The sequence below is a fragment of the Diceros bicornis genome, chromosome 17, assembly GCF_020826845.1.
Source record: "Diceros bicornis minor isolate mBicDic1 chromosome 17, mDicBic1.mat.cur, whole genome shotgun sequence".
Classification (NCBI taxonomy): domain Eukaryota; kingdom Metazoa; phylum Chordata; class Mammalia; order Perissodactyla; family Rhinocerotidae; genus Diceros; species Diceros bicornis.
In genome coordinates, this window is record NC_080756.1 from 1,598,220 (window position 1) to 1,621,428 (window position 23,209).

General features: G+C 41.2%; 1 protein-coding gene across 2 annotated transcripts in view; it reads right to left on the reverse strand.

Moving 5' to 3' along the window:
- The window catches only part of RAB3IP (RAB3A interacting protein), a 41,393-nt gene extending 18,578 nt beyond the window's left edge, over positions 1–22,815 (reverse strand). Inside the window, exons 1-3 of one of the 2 annotated variants that reach the window (XM_058557639.1) lie at positions 22,739–22,815; positions 9,825–10,099; positions 8,907–9,165 (exon numbers count right to left, since the gene is read on the reverse strand). In XM_058557639.1, the coding sequence (XP_058413622.1) occupies positions 8,907–9,165; positions 9,825–10,075 (510 nt within the window). In that variant the 5' untranslated portion in view covers positions 10,076–10,099; positions 22,739–22,815. Of the gene's footprint in view, positions 1–8,906; positions 9,166–9,824; positions 10,100–22,410; positions 22,432–22,738 lie in introns of those variants that run through there. The other variant, XM_058557640.1, reaches the window with a different exon arrangement.
- Positions 22,816–23,209: the final 394 nt, after the last annotated feature.

Genomic DNA, 23,209 nt, shown 5'->3' on the forward strand with positions numbered 1-23,209 from the left:
CAGACAGAGAAGGTTCAGATGTCAAAGGAGGCAGGCACGGCAGGGTTCCAAAGGAAACAGACCAGAGAAAGTACTATCAGAAAAAAATAAAAAAATAAGTATCTTACGATGTAACACTGAGCCTATGAAGCTCGCAGAGACACCGAGCTGAAGGAGAAAACCTCCTTGGGTGAGGCTCACCTCTGAGACAGAAGCGGCCACACCGACACACCACGAGAACAGAAGGGAAGCCTTGCAAGGTAAACCTGAGAAAGCTACCCCGGTTTACCTCACTCCTTCAAGGGAGCCTCTCCCTAACAGTCCCGGGAAACCCAACCCATTTAAACACAGAAAACAAACCAACAAAAAACAAGTGAAGTTATCATAATAAAGTTAAACACACAGCCACGCCACCATAAGGGAAAGAAAATCAGACAGGTATCAAAATGTCAACAGCGTTTTACACTGGAAAACAACAGAGGCACGTTTTTAAGATACTCATGGGAAAAAAACGTGAGCTGAGGATTTTACATCCAGCCAGAGTATCCTTCAGTGTGAGACCAGAGGCAAAGAGTTATAAACCTGTAAACCTCTAGAGAACACCTCCCCAGAGCCCGCCTGAGTGATCAAGGAGAGAATGGGTTTCACATAATCAAGATAAAAACTGGAGGTTTAACATTAAGGACTAGGGTGAGAAGCAAATAATTTAACTGTAGAATTACAACCAAAAGATGGGAACGTCAGAACAATGAAAAGACAAGCCACAGATGGGAAAAAATATTTGCAAAAGACACACCTGATATAGGACTGTTACCCAAAATATTCAAAGAACTCTTAAAAATTCAACAATAAGAAAATGAACAACCTGATTAAAAAATGGGCAGAAGACCTGAACAGACACCTCACCAAAGAAGATACAGATGGCAAAGAAGCACACGAAAAGATGCTCCATTTTATACGTTATCAGGGAACTGCAAGTTAAAGCAACAATGAGACACCATCACACCTATGAGAATGGCCAAAATCCAGAGCACCGACAGCACCAAATGCTGACAAGGATGGGGAGCAACAGGAACTCTCAGTCATTGCTGGTGGAATGTAAAATGGAACATCCAGTCATTGCTGGTGGAATGTAAAATGGAACATCCACTTTGGAAAACAATTTGACAGTTTTTATGAAACTAAACATACTCTTACCACGTGATCAGCAAGCTCACTCCTTGGTATTTACCCAAAGGAGTTGAAACTTACGTCTACACAAAAACTCACACACACAGGTTTATACATTCATAATTGCCAAAACTTGGAAGCAACCGAAGTGCCCTTCAGTAGGTGAATGGGTAAAGAAACTCTGGCACATCCAGACAACGGAACGTTACTTGGCACTAAAAGGAAATGAGCTCTCAAGCCCTGAAAAGACATGGAGGAAAACAAATGCATACGACTAAGTGAAAGAAGCCAACCTGAAAAGGCTGCGTACTGCATGAGTCCAACTACATGACGTTTTGGAAAAGAGAAAGCTGTGGAGACGGTAAAAGGGTCAGTGGTTGCCAGGGCTTGGGGGATAAGGAGGGACGAACTGGCAGAGCACAGAGGATTTTCAGGGCAGTGACACTATTCTGTATGATACTATAATGATGGATATGTGTCATTATAGAGTTGTCCAAACCTATGGAATACACACACCAAGAGTGAACCCTAATGTAAACTCTGGATTTGGAGGGATAATGATGTGTCAATGTAGGTTCATCGACTGTAACAAATGTCCCACTCTGGTGCCAGATGTTGACAGTAGGGGAGACTGTGTGCATATGTGGGGACAGGGATACATGGGAACTCTCTGTACTTTACTCTCAATTTTGCCATGAACCTAAAACTGCTCTAAAAAATAAAGTCCATTTTTAAAAATGAGGTTCAAGCTGATGAGTTATGTAAATGTTATAAGCTTTAGGAACATAAAAATAACATGTAAAAAAAACCCACATACACAAAACAGATGAAACTAAATTCTCAAACTTCTTAAATATTAACTGGGAGTAAAGGGATACAACTTGAGGCTCACAAATCAATTAGTATAAACCTAAATATACTTAACACCATAGACACTAACATTAAGATAACACTTGTCACTAACATCAAATGACAGAGGAGAAGGAAAGACAGTTTTAGAGTTGCTGTGGTGAAAACAAAGGCAGTGTCTGAAGAAGGGCTGAGAGAAATATCTTGATTACAGGTAACAACTAGGATGGAAACCAGACCTTCCAAAATACCAACAAGGAAAAAAGGGAGGAGGGGCAGAAGAACACAGAGGCTGCAGCGAAAAGGTTTGGACACACACAGCAGACATCTGAAAGCCACGTGACAGAAACAGGCCCAGATGCGGCACATTTATCAGTAAATATAAGTGCGCATAACTCACCTATTAAAAAATGACTTTCAGGTTGGCTAATAAAGCAAAATCCATCTCAAAAGTGAGTCAGACAGATGAAAAATAAAAGGATGGGCAGAAGTATACTAAAAAACAAAATACAGATAAAAACAAAATAGGGGTCTCAATCTTGATATCATACTAGGTAGAATACAGAGCAAAAATCACTAAAGACGACAAAGGAAACTTCATAATGCTAAAGACTACAACACAAAACGAAAACTTTAAAATACTCCAAAACACAAAAATACACCAGTGGACCTAAACAAAGACCTAAATGTAGGCAGGCACTACGGCAATCCCTCAGGATACAAAAACAAGATACACCCTTGAGAAGCTTCTGAGCCGTCAGAGCAACACCCGTCATTCAGGAAGGCAAAATTCCTGATTAGCTCCCGACCATCTACCCAAGTGGCATAAACCTCACCTGATACTAAAGACCCTCTACAACACGTGTTCAGTTTTCAGTTTCCCTTTTCAGAGTGATCTACCTTGATCCAGACTCTAAAGCTGGAATTAAACTGGTCTGATACATTCTTGTTTCACGCCCCAATCTGATCACCCTCTGGACAAACTGTTTCCCCATTAATGTCTGACTACTTTCTCTTTATGCTTCAAGGTCCAACTTATTCTACCCATATGAAGTCAAATTTGTATTTCATGTGAATATTTTTTAGAATTTAATTTGTACTTTTCATTATCAGAACCTTTTATTATAATATAGTTATTCAAAATGCATCCCTTCAACAAACATTAACTTTGTGTTAATGATGCATCAGGCATTCATCCAAGTGCTGGAGACACAAAAAAGGAGTGAGACGTAGGCCATGACTTTCACAAAGTCATAGCCTACTGAGGACAGCCAATCTTCCAACAGGTTCCCCAGGCAATCTGATAAGGGATGGTAGTGATGTGCACATACTAGACAAAGTAGGAGTCTGCCTATCACAAAACAGGAAGGAGTAAAACAGTATGTCTTACAGCAGCAAAAGCCGGGGAGGGGTGGATGCCACAAGAAGACAATGCCAGAAAGCTAGGTTTATGGCCAGTCCTGAGAAACCCTGGTTAAGAAATTGGCATTTACTTCAAAGGCAAGGGGAAATTATCTCCAAGGCAATGGGAGGTCACTGAAAGATTTTAAACAGGATAGTGCCAATCAGATTTACAATGCAAAACAGTAACTTGGACAGTGTGGCTAGGTTAAAAAAAAAGACTAGAGACAGGCAAAACAGTTGATTACTGCAGTATTTTAGGCAAGAGACAGAGATCTGGAGTGGTACCACTGGAGAAAGGAAAGCCAAGAGATATTTAACTCAGAAGCTCAGGACTCGACAATCAAATGTGTTTCATCAAATTTAAGGCTTCATTATTTTTAAGAGAACATTTTATACATCAAGAAAGAAAAAATGCTGTCGATGAAACTATGACACGATGCTTTCTTTTTCATTTAGAATTTTCATTTTATTCTTATAGAAAGAACTCTTTAAACTGAAGGACACAGATTTTTATCATGTCATTCTACTCTTTTGTACCTGTCTTTCTGTTTCAGTGTCATATCACAGTGAGATCCTTTTGAAGATATTTAACCTAGTAATTAAGACCAACAAATACAGCATCCAACTCACGTAATTCCTAACAACATGAATTAATTACAACATGAACAGCTATGACCAAGTTCATGCACAAGTAGGCAATGACAACAGTCATGACTGTTGCCTAGCTGAGGGCAATTTTAAAACTCATACTCATTTCAGAGATGTTAAAATGGCAAAAAATGTACAACTCAGAATCAATAAAATGTTACCATCTATACATGTCTTTTCTCCCCAACTAGTAAACACCTTAAGGTCAGGGTCAAATCTAATATATTTTTGCCCCTACTGGGCCTAGCACAAAGCTGTGAGTACTCTGGTTACTCAAGAAATATTTGTTAAAGAACACAGTAAATGTTTACCAACATCCTTGCCCACAGTTAGTAGGGCCATGCTGAATATGGATTTGGCAAAAGTATGTGTTTTTGAGTGATTTCTCCACTCTTTTAGCAGATATAAGAATCAACAGGGGAGTTTACTGAAAATGCACATCCTCAAACCTCAACACAAGCAGATTCTGTGTCAGAAGAATCTGGGGTAGAGACCAGGAAGCCACACTTTAATAAAGAGGTATTAAAACCCAACTTCTGCCTCAGAATTCCACCAAAAGCTGTTCTTCAGCAACGGCCTATGGAAGGCCAAGCACATGAAGGACCGCGTCTGAAGGACCACTACCCCTGGCATCTCTGCACCTGAAAACCCAGGATCATGGGGCTACAAGTCCCAGCTCACCACACATCTAAGCATCAGCACGAGACTGGTTCACACCAACGGAATGCGAGCAAAGGACAGGGATCACTTCTAAGTCAAAGCTTTTTAGAAGCAGGAATGCCTCCTCCAAGCCTTCTTTCCCCTTCATCTCACTGATAAGATACAGACAACAATAAAGCTCTAAAAGACCACAAAGACCCAAGACCAAAGAAACACAGATCCCTGCCTTATTTCATAAAGAACTGCCTTCCAACTATGAACATCTGCTTTGGAGTGTTAAATGAATAAAAATGAACGTCTATTAGGTAAGTCACTAAAATTAGGAGTTGCTTACAAGGAGCTAGCATGTCCCTAACTAAGACTACTCATGTGTATCATTCTTATAACAGTGTAACTGCATATGCCTGTACGTGTTCATTTAATCAACAAAATGTATTGAGAGCCCATTATGTGCTCAAGACAGAATCATGAGCAAAACACATGTGATCCTTATTCTCATTTAGCTCAAAGTTATCGGAGCATGTGTGTGTAAGTGTAGCTTTCTGTGATGGGTTACTGGAATGCATCAGAGCAAATGATCAACATAAAGAAGCAGAACTTTCACTCCCAATCAAGATAGAGTAACAGGGATCACATTTACCACCCTGCCTGACACAATTAAAAAACTGGAAAAATATACAAACAATGATTTTTAAGACACTGGGCATCAAGCAATGACAGTGATCCTCCAGAAATGGGAAACAAAGAAGGTGAGTCCTATGATCTGCCGTAGCTTATCACCTGAAGAGAGGAATGTTTTACTAGACGAGGATCAAAACAGCTATTAACTTGTACTTCATGTTCAAGAAGCTAGAGGAAAGACTAGACAGAGCAAGGAAAATATTAAAAAGATCCAAATCAAACTTTCAGAAATGAAAACTACAATGTCTGAGATAAAAAACAGATTGTATAGGATGAACAGATCAGATATTGCAGAAGAAAAGAGTAATGATATTGAAGACATAGCAATAGAAACTATCCACAATAAAACACAGAGAGAAAAAAGATACAGAAACAACTGAACAGAGCCCAGTGAGCTGAGGGACAACCTGAAGCCTGAAGCTGTCTCCAAAGGAAAGGAGAGAGAACAAGGCATGCAAAAGTTTTTGAAGAACTAATGGCCCAAACTCTATGAAAACTAACAAACTACAAATTCAAGAATCTCAACAAATCCCAAGCACAAGAAACCTAAAAAAAACTACACCCAGGCACATCATACTCAAGTTGCTTACAGGCAGTGGTAGAGGAATCACACATCACACACAGAAGAATAAAGGTAAGGCTCACAGCTGACTTCTTGTGAGGAATGACGCAAGCCAGAAGACACTGCAGCAACATTTTTAAAGTACTAAAAGAAAAAAACTATCAACCTAAAATTTTTTAACCAGTGAAAATATCTTTCAAAAACAAAGGTAAAAAAAGACCTTTTCAGATATACAACTAAAAGTAATTTATCACCAGCAAACACTCACAACAAAAATGTTAACGGATGTCCTTCGAGTAGAAAGAAAACAATAACATGGAAATCTGGGTCCACATGAAGGAATGAAGAGCACTGGAAATGGTAGCCACATGGGTAAATATAAAGATTCTTTCTTATTTAAATCCCTTTAAAAGATAATCAACTGTTTAATGCAAAAATTATAACAATGCATTGTGGAGTTTAAAACATATGAAGAAGTAAAATGTATGACAACCACAGCCCAAAGGCTGGAAGGGGAAAGACAGAAGCATACTTTTGTGAGGTTCTTACACTAGATGTGAAGTAGTATCATATCATCAGAAGGTAGACAGTGGTTATTAAAGATGTATATCATAAACCCTGAAGCAATCGCTAACTTAGCATAACAAAGATGTATAGTTAATGAGCCAAAGGAGATAAGATGAAATCATAAAAACATGGAATTAATCCAAAAGAAGGCATAAAAGGAGGAAAAAGGAACAGAAGAGAGAAACAGAAAACAAATAGTAACATGGCAGATTTAAACCAAACCATATCAATCTCACATTAAATGTAAATGGTCTAAACACACCAATTAAAAGGCAGAGATTATTAGAAAGAATGAAAAGCAAGACCTAACTATGTGCTGCCAACAAGAAACCCACTTTAAATAGGAAGACAAAAATAGGTTAAAAGTAAAAGGATGTTAAAATGGTAACTATCTGGCCTCTCTTAAGAGAATAATCAGAATAAAGAGAATGGCTGCTGACATAATCCTGATTCACAAGTTGCCATAATTCAGGAAATATTTTCAGGAGTTCTTTTCAAGCCTTGAGCTCTAAGTAAGTATTAACCCTATCTTGTACTCTTCATAATACAATTCACCCTATGTATGTGTTCACACATCATGATCATTTCAATTACCTCAACAGTACCTCTAAATACAGCTAATAAAAGATTTCAAAAGAAATTCCCAACTTGAGCTAAGAAATTAGCAATCTGTTCTGATCAATAAGTAACCACAACGTACTCTCAAAGATGGATACATATGCTCAATAGTTTACGTCTATATAAGCTGTGATTTCACTCACTACTGTGCATTAAGACAACAGAGTCTGAGCCAGAAGGTAGAAACCCAACACAACCACGTATCACCACACCCCTTCCCTTTAGGAAAAGATTAAAAAGCCTACGATTTTTCTTTCTGATAAAATACATTTAACCAAAAATGTTTTAACATATCTGCATGGCTGTTTAACAATTAGCCATTCATTAAAGCATTTATAAAGAGACATACATGCCAGGCATTGTACTGTATATGTACTGTATAGGCACTGGGGATACAAAAACCAATGTTATGCTCTGGAGAGACATGTCTGGCAGGGAGAGGGTGGGAATATCTGTTTGTGAAATGCCATAAGATGCTGGAAATTACACCTATAGAATGTTTGCCTTATCTTCTCAATTTTCTAAATATGAATTGGCCCATTTCACCTAAGCTGTCAATTTGTATACGTAGAGTTGTTCACAATATTCCTTGTACTTCTGATGTCTCCAGAGCCTGTAGTGATATCCTGTTTCAATCCTGCTATTGATAATCTGTCTTCCGTCTTTTTTTCTTCTTTTTGTGAGGAAGATCAGCCCTGAGCTAACATCCAATGCCAATCCTCCTGTTTTTGCTGAGGAAGACTGGCCCTGAGCTAACATCTGTGCCCATCTTCCTCTACTTTATATGGGACGCCGCCATAGCACAGCTTGACAAGCAGTGCGTCAGTGTGCGCCAGGGATCCGAACCTGTGAACCTGGGCCGCCAAACTGGAGCTCACGCACTTAGGCACTACGCCACCGGGCCGGCCCCATGCCTTCCATCTTTTTGTCTTTGTCAGTCATGCTAGAGGTTTGTCAATTTTATTATTTTTTTTTTAAAGAGCCAGCACTTTGTTTCATTCATCTTTTCTAGTTTTTCTGTTGTCAATTTCATTGATTTCTGCTCTTATCTTTATTATTTCCTTCCTTCTGCCTGCTCTGGTTTTATTTTGCTCTTCCTTTTCTAGGTTCTTAAAGCTGGAGCTTAGATTGTTGATTTGAGACTTTTCCTTTCTTCTAATGTATGCATATATAGTGCTATAAATTTCCCTCTGAAATTTAATTACAGTCTCAAAAACAAAATAAGATGTGGCCAGAAATTCCAGAATAAATAGCAGAAATTTTAAAGACAACCAAGTGGGAAATAGAACACATTACCAAGAAAAGGAAATTCTCCAAAGTAAGGTACAGATAACATTCAACTCAGCTGAATGGCAAAGGTAATATTACTAAAACAATTCCTCAAAACAAGATGGCCGAGACTGAAAGACTTCAAGTAAACAACCTTAAAGTCAACCGCAAATAAGGAGAGAAAAGCCCACACACACACACACAGCACAACCCCCGAACCTGCATTACAGACAAGGCGAGACAGGGAGCAACCTGGGGCACAGAAAGAGTTCCAGAATCTCATTTTTGCAGTTAGTACTCTTGGATGAGCTTCTTTACTTCTCAATTTCACCGATTCCTAAATGCTCCCCAGTGGAGCCGAGGCCGTGCGTATGCGAAGTTTAAGCGGAGAACTGTAACGTCTCATTTGAGTCGTCCCACTCCAAGGATAAACATTACATTTGAACAGAATATATGGAAGAATAGAATGTCTTTTTAAATAGAATGTCTTTTTGCTTACCCTCTGAGCTTTTGCAAGTTCTTCTTTTAATCTCTCATAGCCCTTTTCTCTGACTTCCAAAACAGACGGGCTTCGTAAACGAGACAGACTACCAGTACTCAACCCAAATATATCTTCACTGCCATCGCAAGCCTCTGTTACAGTCGCACCCTGTAAAAACTCCCTCTCTGCATTACAGCTGTCCTTTCTCGAAGTTAGTTTAGTTAACCCCGCTGTGACTCCAGAGGTAGAACAAGGCACCTGGTCTGTAACATGGACGCTGTAAAGAAGAGTTCAGAAGACGTCAGCAAATGCTCACACGTAACTGGCATAAACATACAGGTCTGGAAGTGCAGTATCCAATGTGGTAGCCACTATACTTAACAGCGTGTCCTCAGTCAAAGCAACCACATTTCGAGTCCTTAACAGCCAATGTGGCTGATGGCTATCATATAAGCACAGAAAGTTCTACTGGACTAATCTAGAACAGGGGTCGGCAAACGAAACACAGGTGAACCCAGCCTGCCACCATTGTTCACCAGGCCCCCAAGCCAAGGACGATTTCTACATTTTCAAATAGTTGAAAAAAATAAAAATATTTTGTGACACAAGAAAATTATATGAAATTCAAAATTCAGTGTCCACATATAAAGTTTTGTTGGAGCTTATTCATCTACGTAATGTCTGTGGCTCTTTCACACTTTACCAGCAGAGCTGAATGGCTGCCACAGAGGCTGTATGGCCCTAAAACATTTACTATCTGGCCCTTTACATAAAAGATTTGTGACCCCTGCTCTTGAACACTGACATGCACTGCTCTTCATGGACAAGCTTACATTATTCAAATTTTCTAAAATAATAAACTTAAAATAAGGTAACCAAGCAAGCTGTCCATTGTTTAATATGATACTCCGAGTAATCGGTTTGATGATCTCTTACCTGACACTGGATGTTTCCGCACAATTTAAACGTCTGGGGGATGAATACACAGGTTGTGTAGGAAGGTCGGAAACATCTAAGGCATTAGCCTGGATTGGGGCAGAGCACAGAGCTGACGGGTGTGGCCGGTAGATGACACTTGGTGAGGTAGTCTGCTCTTGAGTTCCTGGTTCACATACACCAAGAAGGTCTGGAGAAGTAGGTGAAGCAAGGTTTACTTCATGGAAGCCTTCTAAAGGGTCATTAGCCATAGCAACACCTCATCATAAGATAACCTATGTTAAAACAAAAAGCAGGTAATTATTTTGAGATAGTGACATTTAACATTAAATTAAGATATATAAATTATAAAATGCATTTAGGAGTCCATTATAAAGTATAAATGTACAATAAAAGAGATAGCAAAGAAAAAAACTACAATCACTTAACATTTATTAAATGTATAAATACTACAAAAGGCAAACAATCTGACTTGGAATAAACTTGCAAGTGACCTAACCCTGCTAAAGTGAGTGCAATCAACAAGTAACAATGAGGAATGAATAAAAACTTGCTTGGTATTTTCAATCTTGCCGTCACAGGTGACGTTGGCTGGAGTAGTAGAAGAGGCAGTAAAGATACCTGCGTACTCAGAACAAGGCAGACCCAAGTCCATCTACCTGTTTTCTTCTGCCTCATCCTGGCTATGTGACTCTGGATAAGTCAGTGTTTTCTCCTCTTTATTTTGAAATAATTTCAAATTCACCAAAGAGCTGCAGAGCTCTTGTATATCTTTCACCCAGATTATGAAATTGTTAACATTTTGGGACCATTTGAGAAGTGGTTTCAGATACGATGCCCATTCTCTCTTAATATCTCAGGATATATACATCCTCAGCACAAGGACAGTCTCCTATCTAACCACAAAGCCATCATCAAAATCAGGGAGTTAACACTGATTAACATTACCATCTAATCAACAGACCCTAATCAAATTTCACTGACTGTCCTAACAGTGTCCTTTACAAGTCCAGGATCCAATCCAGGAAAATGTATTACATCTCTCTAAGCCTTAAATTTCTCCTCTGCTGGGATGAGAATTGGGATAACAATATTCCTTTACTTCCCCAGGGTGCTGTGAGGATGAAAGGAGATAATCCACATAAAGTCCCTGGCACACAGTGTGGCCTCAATAAACATCTGTCATAGTCAGCCATTAACAACATGTAAGCTTCAGTTTCTCCATAAGCAAAAAACAGTTCACCTAACTACTCAATTACATCACAAAGTTTACAGGAAAACTAAAAAGTGTACCACTCAAGTTTCTCACTTGAAGAATCTAAAAGAAATCTTATAAATCCTTTATCAATTTCCCACTGTCCACAAAATAAAGTGCAAACTTAGCCTGAAAATCAAGGTCTTCTATGACCTTGATCTGAACCCAACCTCTCTCCCCAATTTTTCTCTTCGTATAATAGTACTCTGACAATCGTGAGAGATACCTTCCCAGGACTTCCCAAAATTCCCCAACACAAGCACCAATATAGCATGAAATTTCTTCATAAAATACAGAAAAACCCTCGGTCATTAAATTGACTAAACAATTTTACTCTCTCATACTCTTAGTAAAAAGTGTTAAAAATAAGACAAATAAAACAACAAAGGCTGCAGTAAAGCTGGGAAAGAACAGAGTTAACTAAATATTCACATATTCTCTCAAAATTACAGACAGCCATATGTCATAGACTGAACAATCAAAACTGTAACTCCTAAATCTACAAGTACCAAACTCCAAATCCAACAGATGTTTTCTTGTTTTTGTTGTTGTTGTTAGTGCCGTCACAAGTGGATTCTGACTCCCAGTGACCCTGTGTACAGCAGAGCAGAACCCTGCCTGGTCTCTCTGCGCCATCCTCTCACCTTCCGGCGCTCTATCAGACAATGCTCCACTGCTATTCACAGGGTTTTCACGGCCAAATTTTTCAGACTTGGGTGGCCAGGTCCTTCCTGTCTGTCTCAGTCTGGAAGCTCCCCTGAAACCCGTCCACCACGGGGGACTCTGCTGGTGTCTGAAACAGTGGTGGCAGAGCTTTCAGCATCACAGCCACAGGAAGCTGACAACTGAGAAGCGGGTGGTATGGCTCCCTGGCCAGGAAATGGACCTGGGCCGCGGCGTTGAGAGCGCCGGATCTTAACCACCAGACCACCAGGCTTCCGTTAAACTTTGACGTTGTATCAGTAACTATTGATGATACTTCCCTTCTATCCCACGTACTTCTAATTCACCTCTCTATACCTTAGAGGTTCACCAAATCATAGACTGTGAAAGCAGCGGCATTTCTGGAAATGCAAAATGGTAGAAATCCTATGGAGGGAAATGTGACAGTTGCTGGCAAAATGATATACTCATTAAACCTATGACCCAGCATGCTCACTTTTAGAGCTTCATCCCAAAGATAAACCGGCAAAATAAAGATACATGCATAAGGCTAGCAGCATTAGCAAAAGACTGACTGAACAGACCAGCGCACACCCTCATGATGAAGCACCAGGCAGCTGTAAAAGACAGGACCCACATCTACACTCTGCGGCAAAGTCACGTGGAGGAGATACTGACAAGTTAAAACACAAGTAACTGTGTATAGTAATCCACCTTTTATCTAAGAAAAGGGAAAATACAAATGTATTTATATGTATATATAACATGTATATATATTTTTATGTACATATACTCTAAAAGTGGAAGGATAAGCCAAAAACTAATAAAAATGGTTACCTATAGGAAGAGGGGACAGGCATGAAACTAGACTCTTCCAAATGGATCGTGCCTTGTAGGTTTGAATTTGAGCTTGGAACCACATAAGTGATAAAATTAAATTTTAGAAAAGAATCCCTAAAAATGAAACAAATGAACCTAGCTTTGTATTGAGATGGTAGCTTACCCACACAACAAAGAGCTACTGCAAATGATTTAAAACATAGCAATAAAATTGCACATCCCTAGTGGAACATATTCTAAGGACAAAGGAAATGAAAGAAATTATACACACTTCTCAGTAATCACAGCGGTAGTAATTCTGATATTGCTATTCTGAAACTATTATACACAATAAGATTAAGCAAATAAGTTATGTTAATATCATTTGGAACTAAGATTTTCAGCATACGAAAAGAGATATAAACACAAAGAAGTCAAAACTCTGAAGTCCTAAATTTGAATCAGAAAAAAATTTTCTATTAAAAAAAAAAGTTTCTAACTTTATCCACTGAAAAGGTATGACAGCAGCAACCAACTCAGAATTGACGCGCGCCCCCTGCGCCCAGAGCAACAGCATTTCCTGCAAAAAAAAGAACAAGAGCTCCTTGGAAAATGGCTGCAGCCAGGGCAGGGACAGACAAACGGACCATGGCAAGAAAGCCATCCAAGACCACCAGAGCACCATCACTAATCCAAGCTGGGACCATCTGAACACCAAAAAAAGACAATGCCTGAAAAGAATTAAGACAAATACATTTTTAAATCCACGACTTCGTGATGATACTAAAAATAAGACAAAAACAAAATCTCACTGGTCCCTTCTGATTGGTGCTATGGAACCAGTTCATTATTTTGAAAACTAGTAAAATAAAGTATTTATCCTGCCTTTCCTGTATACCGAGGAACTAAAGAGTTTATGAGAAAAAGTCCTTTCTTTTAAAAGAGTTCCACTTAATAAATATAACTGCCATCCTAATGAAATCACGGGTCTAAGCAATAATATCAGCAGCTATTAAAACCCTAAGGTAAAAGTCCATCTGGGGAACTTTATAGTTCACGGGTCAGAACGACAGTACCAGAACTCACTGATGACATTTCATCACAAAAAGAGAGAAAGTCAGACATTACGAGGATTGTGTGGTAAAACAGAAAATGAACACCCATCCATGAAGCATTCCTGCCCCCTCAAGAAAAAGAAAATGACCCCAATCCAATCAAGCCCCTAGGTCTTCATCAATTCATAGGAAATACAGAGAGAGGAACACATTAAATAACACCATTGAGACGAAAATAACAAAGTCTAGACTTTGGGGAACTGTACTGAAGAAACCACATGGATTTTTCAATAAATAAAGTGGAAAAAAGAGGTAGAAGGGTTTCAAAGATTTAAACAGAGACAAGAGATATAACTAAATACAATGTGTGGACCTTGTCTGGATTCTTATGTGAATAAGCCAGCTAGAAACACAAATATTAGGAGACAATCAAGGGAAACTAACACTGGATATTACTGATGTAATTATGAATTACTGTCAATTTTTAGGGATAATAATGGCATTGTGGTTATGGAAAAAGAAATCCTTATCTTTTAGAGACACACACTAAAGTATTTATAGATGAAACAAGATTACCTGGATTTGCTTCAAAGTAACTCTGGGGGGTGGGGGGGGGGGGGGATGCTGAGCCATCCAACCACGAGTCCCAAGCTCAGAGGACTCCAGGGCAGCGTCTCCATCACAGCAGCTAACGTTTACCGAGCATTTACTAAACACCAGGACTCGTTCCAGCGCATTTACAGCTGAGGAAACTGCAGCTGAGGGCGGCCAGGATGAAATCCCATGGCTGTCAGACTCCAGGGTCCTGGCTCTGCACCACCACGACACACTAGCCACTGGCACTGCTCTGCCGTTCCACTGTTGGATGGTTCTAATGAAAACGTTTCTCCTTGTGCTGAATTAAAACCCACCGTCCCTGCAACATCCACCCTATTTTTCCCATACATAAACATAACATTTCAGCTATTCCTTCAACAAGTATTTACTGAGGGCCTCCTATGTGCCAGGCTCTGGGGAAAGAAGATGAAAAACTGCCTCTGCTCCCAAACAGTATCAACAGAGCAGAAGAGACTGACAATTAGAGGCGAGGACACAGTGTGACAGACGCCACAGGGGATGCAAAGGCACCGAGAGAGCACACAGGAGGGCAGATAAATCAGAGGGAAAGGACATCCCAAAAAACCAAAGCTGAAGAAAAGACCCAAGGAACAAGCAGGAAACAGTGAGAAGGACAAAGCCCTTGGAAGGGCTTTCCAGGCCTGTCTAAGGCATGAAAGCAAAGCATTTATGAAAATACAAATATCCCAGAAACTGGAGCACAGGCCATGAACATGAGACAAGCCTCAGAGAGGCAAGTCTGGACCTGGCTTCTGTCAAGTTACTGCCAATCTGTGTCCAGGTTCTCTCACCCGGACATCTGTGCCCAGGCTTCCATCCACCTCACAGGACAAGAACTAGAGAGAATGCACGCAGCACTTGCAAGAGCATGGCTGAGCAGTGTCCCTGCCTACGGTGCTTCCACTCTGCGGGAACATTTCAATACTACTTAAACGCAAGCCACTTCTGAAAAGGTATTTTAAGATTAAATGTAGTCCCTTTTTCAAGCACATGAAATTTCCATACAATGTAATTTCGCTGATAATGAGCTGCCAATCACACCGGTCCAAAAAGCTTTGGCTAAAAAAGCCAAATATATGGAAGCTTTAAGATTTTATAGTCAAAGTGCTTAAATGAGTAAAATAAACTGCTCCTCTTAAGCAGTAGTACTCTGCATTAAGTAATGAGTGATTTAAAAACTGCAACTGGAGATTACCCCAGTTCATAAACCAACCCTGTCAAGGATGACTACCAACACGTGAGGACAAAGGCACTCAATTCTTACGGGTGAACTGCCAACATGGCTTGGCTGGCTTTACTATGATTCAGTTTCGAGTGATAAAGCTGATTTCCAATCAAAAGGAAAAGTGAGTCCATTTGTTTCTGATCCCTAATATGCATTTCACGTTATTTCTTCTTTCCAGAAGTATTATCACAGCAAAAACAGCAGCCAATATTTACTGAAAGTTAACTACGAGCTGCTAAGAATTTCACACGTATTAACTCACTTAAGGAATGCCTAGAAAAATCCTAGTTCTAAAAATTATTTTTTCTAATTAAAATGAATTTTCTAATTGAAAACAAAAGGCATCCCTAGGATAACTCAAAAAATTAAGACAAATTACCGGTAAAATAACTTTCAATTAAACATCTGAAGGACATGGATAAAATGCATATACATCATTTAAATGAAACTGAGGAACTCCATTTATATCAGCAGTCCAAAAGAACAAAATCCACTTTCCCACAGACAGCACATTTCCCTTATCTGACTTACCTTGACAAGTGGAAAACAAAAGATTCACGTGCAGAAAAAAAACATTTTAAAGCTGTGATTTTTATTTTTTCATATCAATTTAGCATCTGAAAATTAAATAATTTTAACTCTGTATTTACTACAATTCCTCAAAGCACGACACTTTGGAAAGTCCCTCATCTCCCACACAGGAGGGTGTCCAGCATCAGAGGAGAGGAGAAACTCCGCCCCCGAACAGGAACCTGCTGCTCCAGGCTTGACCAAGTGCGAAGTTACACCTGCAGACCTGGGCGGGTGATTCAACTTCTCTGAGCCCAAATATTTTCACCTGTTCAGTGACGGAACTGGACCAGTGATCCAGGTCGTGAAGTGGAGAGTGTACCCATCTGTTAGAAGGAAGGCCAGGGCTTGACCTCCCAATGAGAAAAATTAATCAGTATCCGCCACCTCACCAACAAGCCTGTACTCTGGCATCAGGCTCAAATGCAGCTGAACAGTTACTAATAATGTGACCTCAGAGTTCTAGGTCTAAACTTCTCATCTGAAAAACAGAAGCAACAACTGTACCTATCTCATAAGGTTGCCGTGAGAATTAAGTCGGACAATACACGTAAAGGGCTTAGCACCATATCTGCCACTTACCAATTAAAAGCAGTTATTACTAATCATAATGTCGCTAAGGTGTTTTCTGACTAATACTTGCCAAATATTTCTGTTACACTGTAACAGCACAAACATCATCATCAAGGAGAACAAAAAACAACAGTTATTTTGTTGGTTTAAATTTATTATTAAAAATTAAAAGTTTATTGTTCTGAATGTTCTTCCTCAACAAAGCAACTATCTATATATTATACTGTAGATATGAAATTTGTTTTTATTATCATAATAGAAATTTAATATTTCAAGGTCAAAGGAAAAAGTTTAAGGATTATATATTATTTTCCTCTTTCAATTTATTGACAGACTGCTGGGGGATGGAGGGCAGGGAGAAAGCTCCAGATGCTTTTTTTAATTCCCAAATGACTTCTTAATTTAGTATGAATTATGGAAGAAACAGCTTCTGTCATTAAAAATTAGACTGTTGCTTCAATAGTGTATAATGAATTAAAGTGTTACAAAATCCATCAATTAATTTATTTCCTTAAAAATCTTCAACATTTAAAATATATAAATACCTTTTATACATATATTATAATATTGGTATAAAATAAATTTAATAAATTTTTTTATCAACTATATTTGTTGGAACGGAAAGATGATTGCCAGCTTCAATTCCTCAGGGCAAATCCTGGCACTAAGTTCTAAGAATACAGGTATGAAAACGGACTAAAAAGATGGCACACAACCTATTATGAGCCACTAAATGATGACCCTGAGGGTGTGGAGAGGGAAGAAGGGACAGCAGAATGTTTCAAAGAGAAGTAAAATATCAGTTAGACTTTAAATGCTGAACAGGAGTCCAATAGGCGGGCAGGGAAACAGGACAGCACAGTCAGGGAATAAGGGTTTGGCACTAATGACACTAACAAAGGAAAGAGTGATAGAAAACCAGGCTGGAGAGGCAGACATGTGACAGATCATCAAAATCTTCATTTAACAAGGAAAATGTTGGGGCCAGCCCAGTGGCGCAGCGGTTAAGCGCACACATTCCCCTGCAGCGGCCCGGGATTCGCAAGTTCGGATCCCTGGTGCACACCAATGCACCACTTGTCGAGCCATGCTGTGGTGGCGTCCCACATAAAGTGGAGGAAGACGGGCACAGACGTTAGCCCAGGGCCAATCTTCCTCAGCAAAAAGAGGAGGATTGGCGTGGATGTTAGCTCAGGGATGATCTTCCTCAAAAAAAAAAAAAAAAGAAAATGTTGCTTGGAGTTTATCCTGAAGAAATGGTCAGATCTACATTTTAGAAAGTGCAGATGTACCGTGATGTCATTAGAAAAATGACTCCCAAAGCAACAAGGACTTTAACTAGAGAGAAGAGACTAGAGGCAACTGGTTAAGAGATGACTGCACAGGCTAGGCAAGAGATTACGAAGGTCTGATGTAATGCCTGGGTCACGCATTGGGAATGGAGGGGATGGAGACATATATAAATGAAAAGCATTCACAACAGCTTCATTTGAGGCCGGCCCGGTGGCGCAAGCGGTTGGGTGCACATGCTCCACTGCCTCGGCCCGGGGTTCGCCGGTTCGGATCCTGGGCAAGCACTGACACACCGCTTGTTAAGCCATGCTGTGGCGGCGTCCCATATGAAGCAGAGGAAAATGGGCACGGATGTTAGCCCAGGGCCAGTCTTACTCAGAAAAAAAGAGGAGGATTGGCCTTGGATGTTAGCTCAGGGCTGGTCCTCCTCACACACACACAAAAAAGAACAGCTTCATTTGTATTTATACCTACACACACAAACATACATTACATGATTACATTCTGTGTGTGTGACACACATATATATACATCATACACATCATACTAGTTACTCCTCAGCAACCCTTTGAAATGCTTATCTCTATTTTACAGATACAGAAACTGAGGCTCAGGGATTAACCAACTTCATCAAGGTCAAACAGTCAATAAACAACAGCTGGGACTCAAACCCTGGTGCGTCTGACTCCAACCCCTGACTCCCCTACATCTAAGAATCACTTAAAAGGTAAAACTGATTGGGGAGGGAGGGGGTACTCAGATAAAGGTGAGATCAAGGCAGAGGATCTCTAAGGCAGCTCTCACCCAACTATAAGTGAACAACGCCAGCAGAAGAATGCTGCTTAACCTCTGAACTCTCATCTTACTTTCAGAAAGAGAAAATGAAGGTTCCTCTAACGCTCTGCTATTGAAATGAGTGTTGTTATTGCTTTGTGTTCCTTCTACTCTTTTCCCCCATATCCTCTTTGCATCATCACTTCCTCCTCTATTTTGCTGCTATGCTGGGATTTAAAACACTTTTTCATCCCCTTTTAGGACTTGGAGGAAAAAAAATAGCATATAAATAAAAATAAACAGAAGCCTGACTTTACCACAGTGGCCTTATCCTGTTTATTCAGAACGAGTGTGGATGTATGATGCTAAGGAATTAGTGTTAATTTTTTGAAGTGTGTAATAGCAGCTGACTTCCTTCTCTTTTAGAAATCCATACTGAAATACTTACAGATGAAATTATACAATGCTTGGAATTTGCTCAAAATAACACAGGAGGGGGAGAAGTAGACGAGACAGGACTGACCACTGTAGGAATTTGCTCAGAATAACACAGGAGGGGAGAAGTAGACGAGATAGGACTGACCACTGTAGATGGTTAGTGGGACTAGATGATGGGAACTCTGAGGTTCAGTATACTTTTGAGTCTACTTATTCGAAGTTCTCCATAATTAGAAAGCTTTGAGATTTATTCAATACTGTATAAATAAAGGAGAAAACAAAACAAAAAAGTATATATATATAAAATCATTTTCTCATTAACTTTCATTATAATCTTAAAGTTGGTTTTCCAAGCTAAAATTTGGATTGTAACAAAAAAAATTCATATTTACATTTTAAGAAGCATTTTATAAGTGTGAATTTAATTAATAACCCAAGGGAAAAATTAGTCAGATGGTCAATGAACCTACACAATCTTCCCACTCTTATTAAAACAGACCACAAATTAATTTCCATTTACTAATTCCACAGGATTTAAATGTACAACCTGACACATTTAGAGATGTTAGGTACTGAAATTCTTAAATGAAGGGTTTCAGAAAATGCTCAGAACTTAATGGGTTACTAATATAGTATTTAATTATAAATGCCTGGGACAGAAATATAAAACAATAGTTTGGCTGGTTTCTTTTTCTGAACAGTGGAAGCCTCCTTGTCTTGTACAGGCAAGAACGTGTGTCACCTGAGCGTTCAGTGGGCAATGAGGCGCACAGCGACTGGGTAAAGAAACAAGCAATGAGAGGCTTTAGAGGGAATGAGCAGCAAAGCAGTGAAGAGCGGAGAGAGTGAGTCCAGCTGCCTTTGTTGAAAAAAAGAGAGAAAACAGTAAGCACCCTGAGGGAGCACCAAGATTGGAAAAACAGTCATTCAAGTCTGGGGAGACCTGAGCATCTCACCCAACCAGCCTCAGAGCCTTCCCTCTGGCTCAGTCACTGCCGGCTGTGTGAACTTGGGCACGTCACCCACTTCTCTGAGTTCAAACATAATGCTCTTCCCAACAGGAAATTAATTAAAACACTTACTTACTGTTTCCAGACTCGCTCTGGTTGTTCTTTCAGTGTAATCCCTTTCTGTCAACAGGTGCCACAAGACAAATACTCAATACCATTACTCTTCTCTAGACACACCAAATTACAATTCACTCATTTAATTTGTTCTAAGCTATCATCTGCACGCTCCTTGATGCTTCTAGGCCCCTCTCTCTCGAACCAAGTTCCCTTACAGTACTAGACTGTCATTTCATATCCTTTATGTAGAATTTCATCAACTTCCATGATGCTCACATTTACAACCCTGTTGTTAACGACAAGCAACAAATCTCTCATAAATTTGAACTATTTCAATAATTTTCATTCTTTTTCCTCTGATCTAAGTAATCTTAGCTTACGGCTAAAGCTATTTAATCTAGTGCTGCTGATACCCTAAGATAAATCAAGATTACTTTCTCATTTTTCCCTAACGCTGAATACATACAACTTAAGCTTATGCAACGACCTCATGTAGTTGTAAGCTGAAAGAGAAAGAAGGGAAAAACAGAGCTAGCAATCAACGCTACCTTCTCTAGGTATCCCTCTCCCCCTCAGTCCCTTCAATTCTCACTCTGAGCACTCATTCCCATTTCTACTGCTGGATCAATTCCAACACACCCCAACATTCTTCCACTGACCCTGTATCCCCAAACACAGCACCTCCCAGGTTCCAGGCCCAACACTAAGCCTCTGACCCCAGGTGAGGACTTGAACCCTGCCCTCAGAGCACAAGTACACTGGAGGAAGGGACCTCCTTGTCAACACACATTTACAACTACACTGTAAATATCAAAACCAATGAGCACCAAAACAGAGGCAGGTACTTGGTGCTTTGGAAGCATTAAAGGAAAAAAAATGTACCTGGCACAGATAAGGACAGCAGTACAGAAAAGGAGAAACGAGCTAGAAGAGAGTTTTCAAAAGCTCAAATATTTTACTTTTAGGAAATCAAGTGTATTTAAATAATTAACTTAGTAACCAATTTACTACCCTTTGTTGAACTGTGTCTTAAACAGAACTATACTGGACAAAGGTTTCGTCGGAACAAGTATACTCCCTAAGAAGATCCTCAGAGCTTTCCCTCATCACACAAATGTCTTAACCGCTGCTCGGCCTTCCTCCGCACTCCCAACCATTCCAGCACTGGCTTAGTCGGCACTCACTAAAAGTACTACTATACATACATGTACATGTGAAAAGTGCCTTCTAAATCTTGAAGAACTTACAGAAGACATGGGCATGATTATGTGGCCCACCTCCCAGACCCCTTGGGAACACTCTCCTTTAACCCCCACCGTGACTTGCAGAGAAGATGCTCAATGAATGAAACCCCCAGGCCACTTGGCCAGCTTAAACTAATTGGTTCAATGAGTGCTGCTCAAGAAGTAACCACCATAATACATGTAAAACTACTGTACCTGCAAGCTCTTGTTCTGCCAGATTGAAAAGTGATGGGGACCTAGATTTCTAAGAATCTTTCAACTTTAAGAATTATTTGTGGAACGTCTGTGTGTGTTGGGGGATGAGGGTTTAGGAAAAATTAGAGAAAAAAATATTAAAGGAAGTATATGCATAACTACACTAATTCAAAAGGTACACCTGGATCTAATTAGAAACCCCACTAATCAGAAACCCCCAGGCAGCTGAACATCAAACATCCATCCTGGACAGGTTAGAGGCATTCGATGCCACAGATGAGTTGCGTGCCAAACACACAAGGAAGAGTTCCATTAAATGTATCCACTTTGGTTCACAAGGGTGTGCACTAATACATAACTTGACTGTAGTGGAAAAAGAAAAAAATTAAAAGGCTTTTCTTCTAATAGTAAGACATGCACCATTGTAGTAACACTGTGTAACTGCTGTTCATTTCTATAAATTCCACAAGGGCTTTAGGACTAGATCGCATAAACCGTATCTGGGATGATACAATGTCTGTCGGAACACGAAAAGTCCTATCAAAACGCACAGTACTGGTAAATAAATAACAAATTTACCAGAACAAGGCCCCATAAAAACCGGTGGAATATTTAACAGTATCAAATATTGACTACGATGGGTCTACAGATCCATTCCGCCTCTTTTCTCCTCCATTTGTCGTTCACCTTTTCTTTTCCAAAAAACTGCACGTACAACAAAATAAGAACGAGGATAGAGAACACACAGCGGGTCTCGGCAGATTTCCAGCAGAGCAGTTTTGTTTTAATCCTCTTACCGGCCTCTCGGCACTTATGTAATCGCTCCGGGAGACCACGGGGCGCCCGGCTCCGGGACGGCGGCCCCGGCCCCGCCCCCGCCCCCGCCGCACCTGCCGCCGCACCTGCGGCGTCCGGCCCGGGCGGGGCCGCCGGGCTATGACCGCGTCCGCCGCGCGGCGCGTCCCGACTCCGGAGCCCGCCGGCTGGACGCGCCCCGAGCCCGCGGCGGCCGCAGGCCCCGGCCCGAGCGGGAACTCAGACCCCCACGCCCGCGCAGGTCCCGGGCCCGCCTCGGCCGCGCCGCGAGCCGCCGGCCGCCCTCCCGCCCTCCCGCCGCCGGCTCACCTCACCAAGGCCGGCGGCCGCCGCCCGCTCAAGCGCCCGCAGAGCCGCCGCCGCGCCCGGGGCCGCGAGAGGGCGGGAGGACGCGGGCACGCCGCTCCACCCCGCCCGCCGGGCGCGCTGCGCGGGGGCCGCGGCCCGGACTGCGCCTGCGCCGGGGCCGGGCGGGGCCGCGGGGGCCTGCGGGGCGGGGCGGGGCCAAGCGCGCGAGCGCCCGTCCCGGCGGACGGAAGGCGAGGGGCGAGGGGCGGGGCCCGAGGGGACCGCGCGCTCCGGCGCCCCCTGGCGCCCGGCGGGTTCTTGGCGGGCGCGGCGGGGCGCAGGTGCGCGGGCGGGGGCCCCGGAGCCGGCGCGCAGCTGGTTCGCCGGCGCGGGCGGCCTCGGTTCGCTCCGAGCGTGGGGGGCTCGTCCGGAGTCGGGACGGGAACGTTCGATGTGAGTTGAGGACTGATAGAACCAACTGAGACTCGCGTC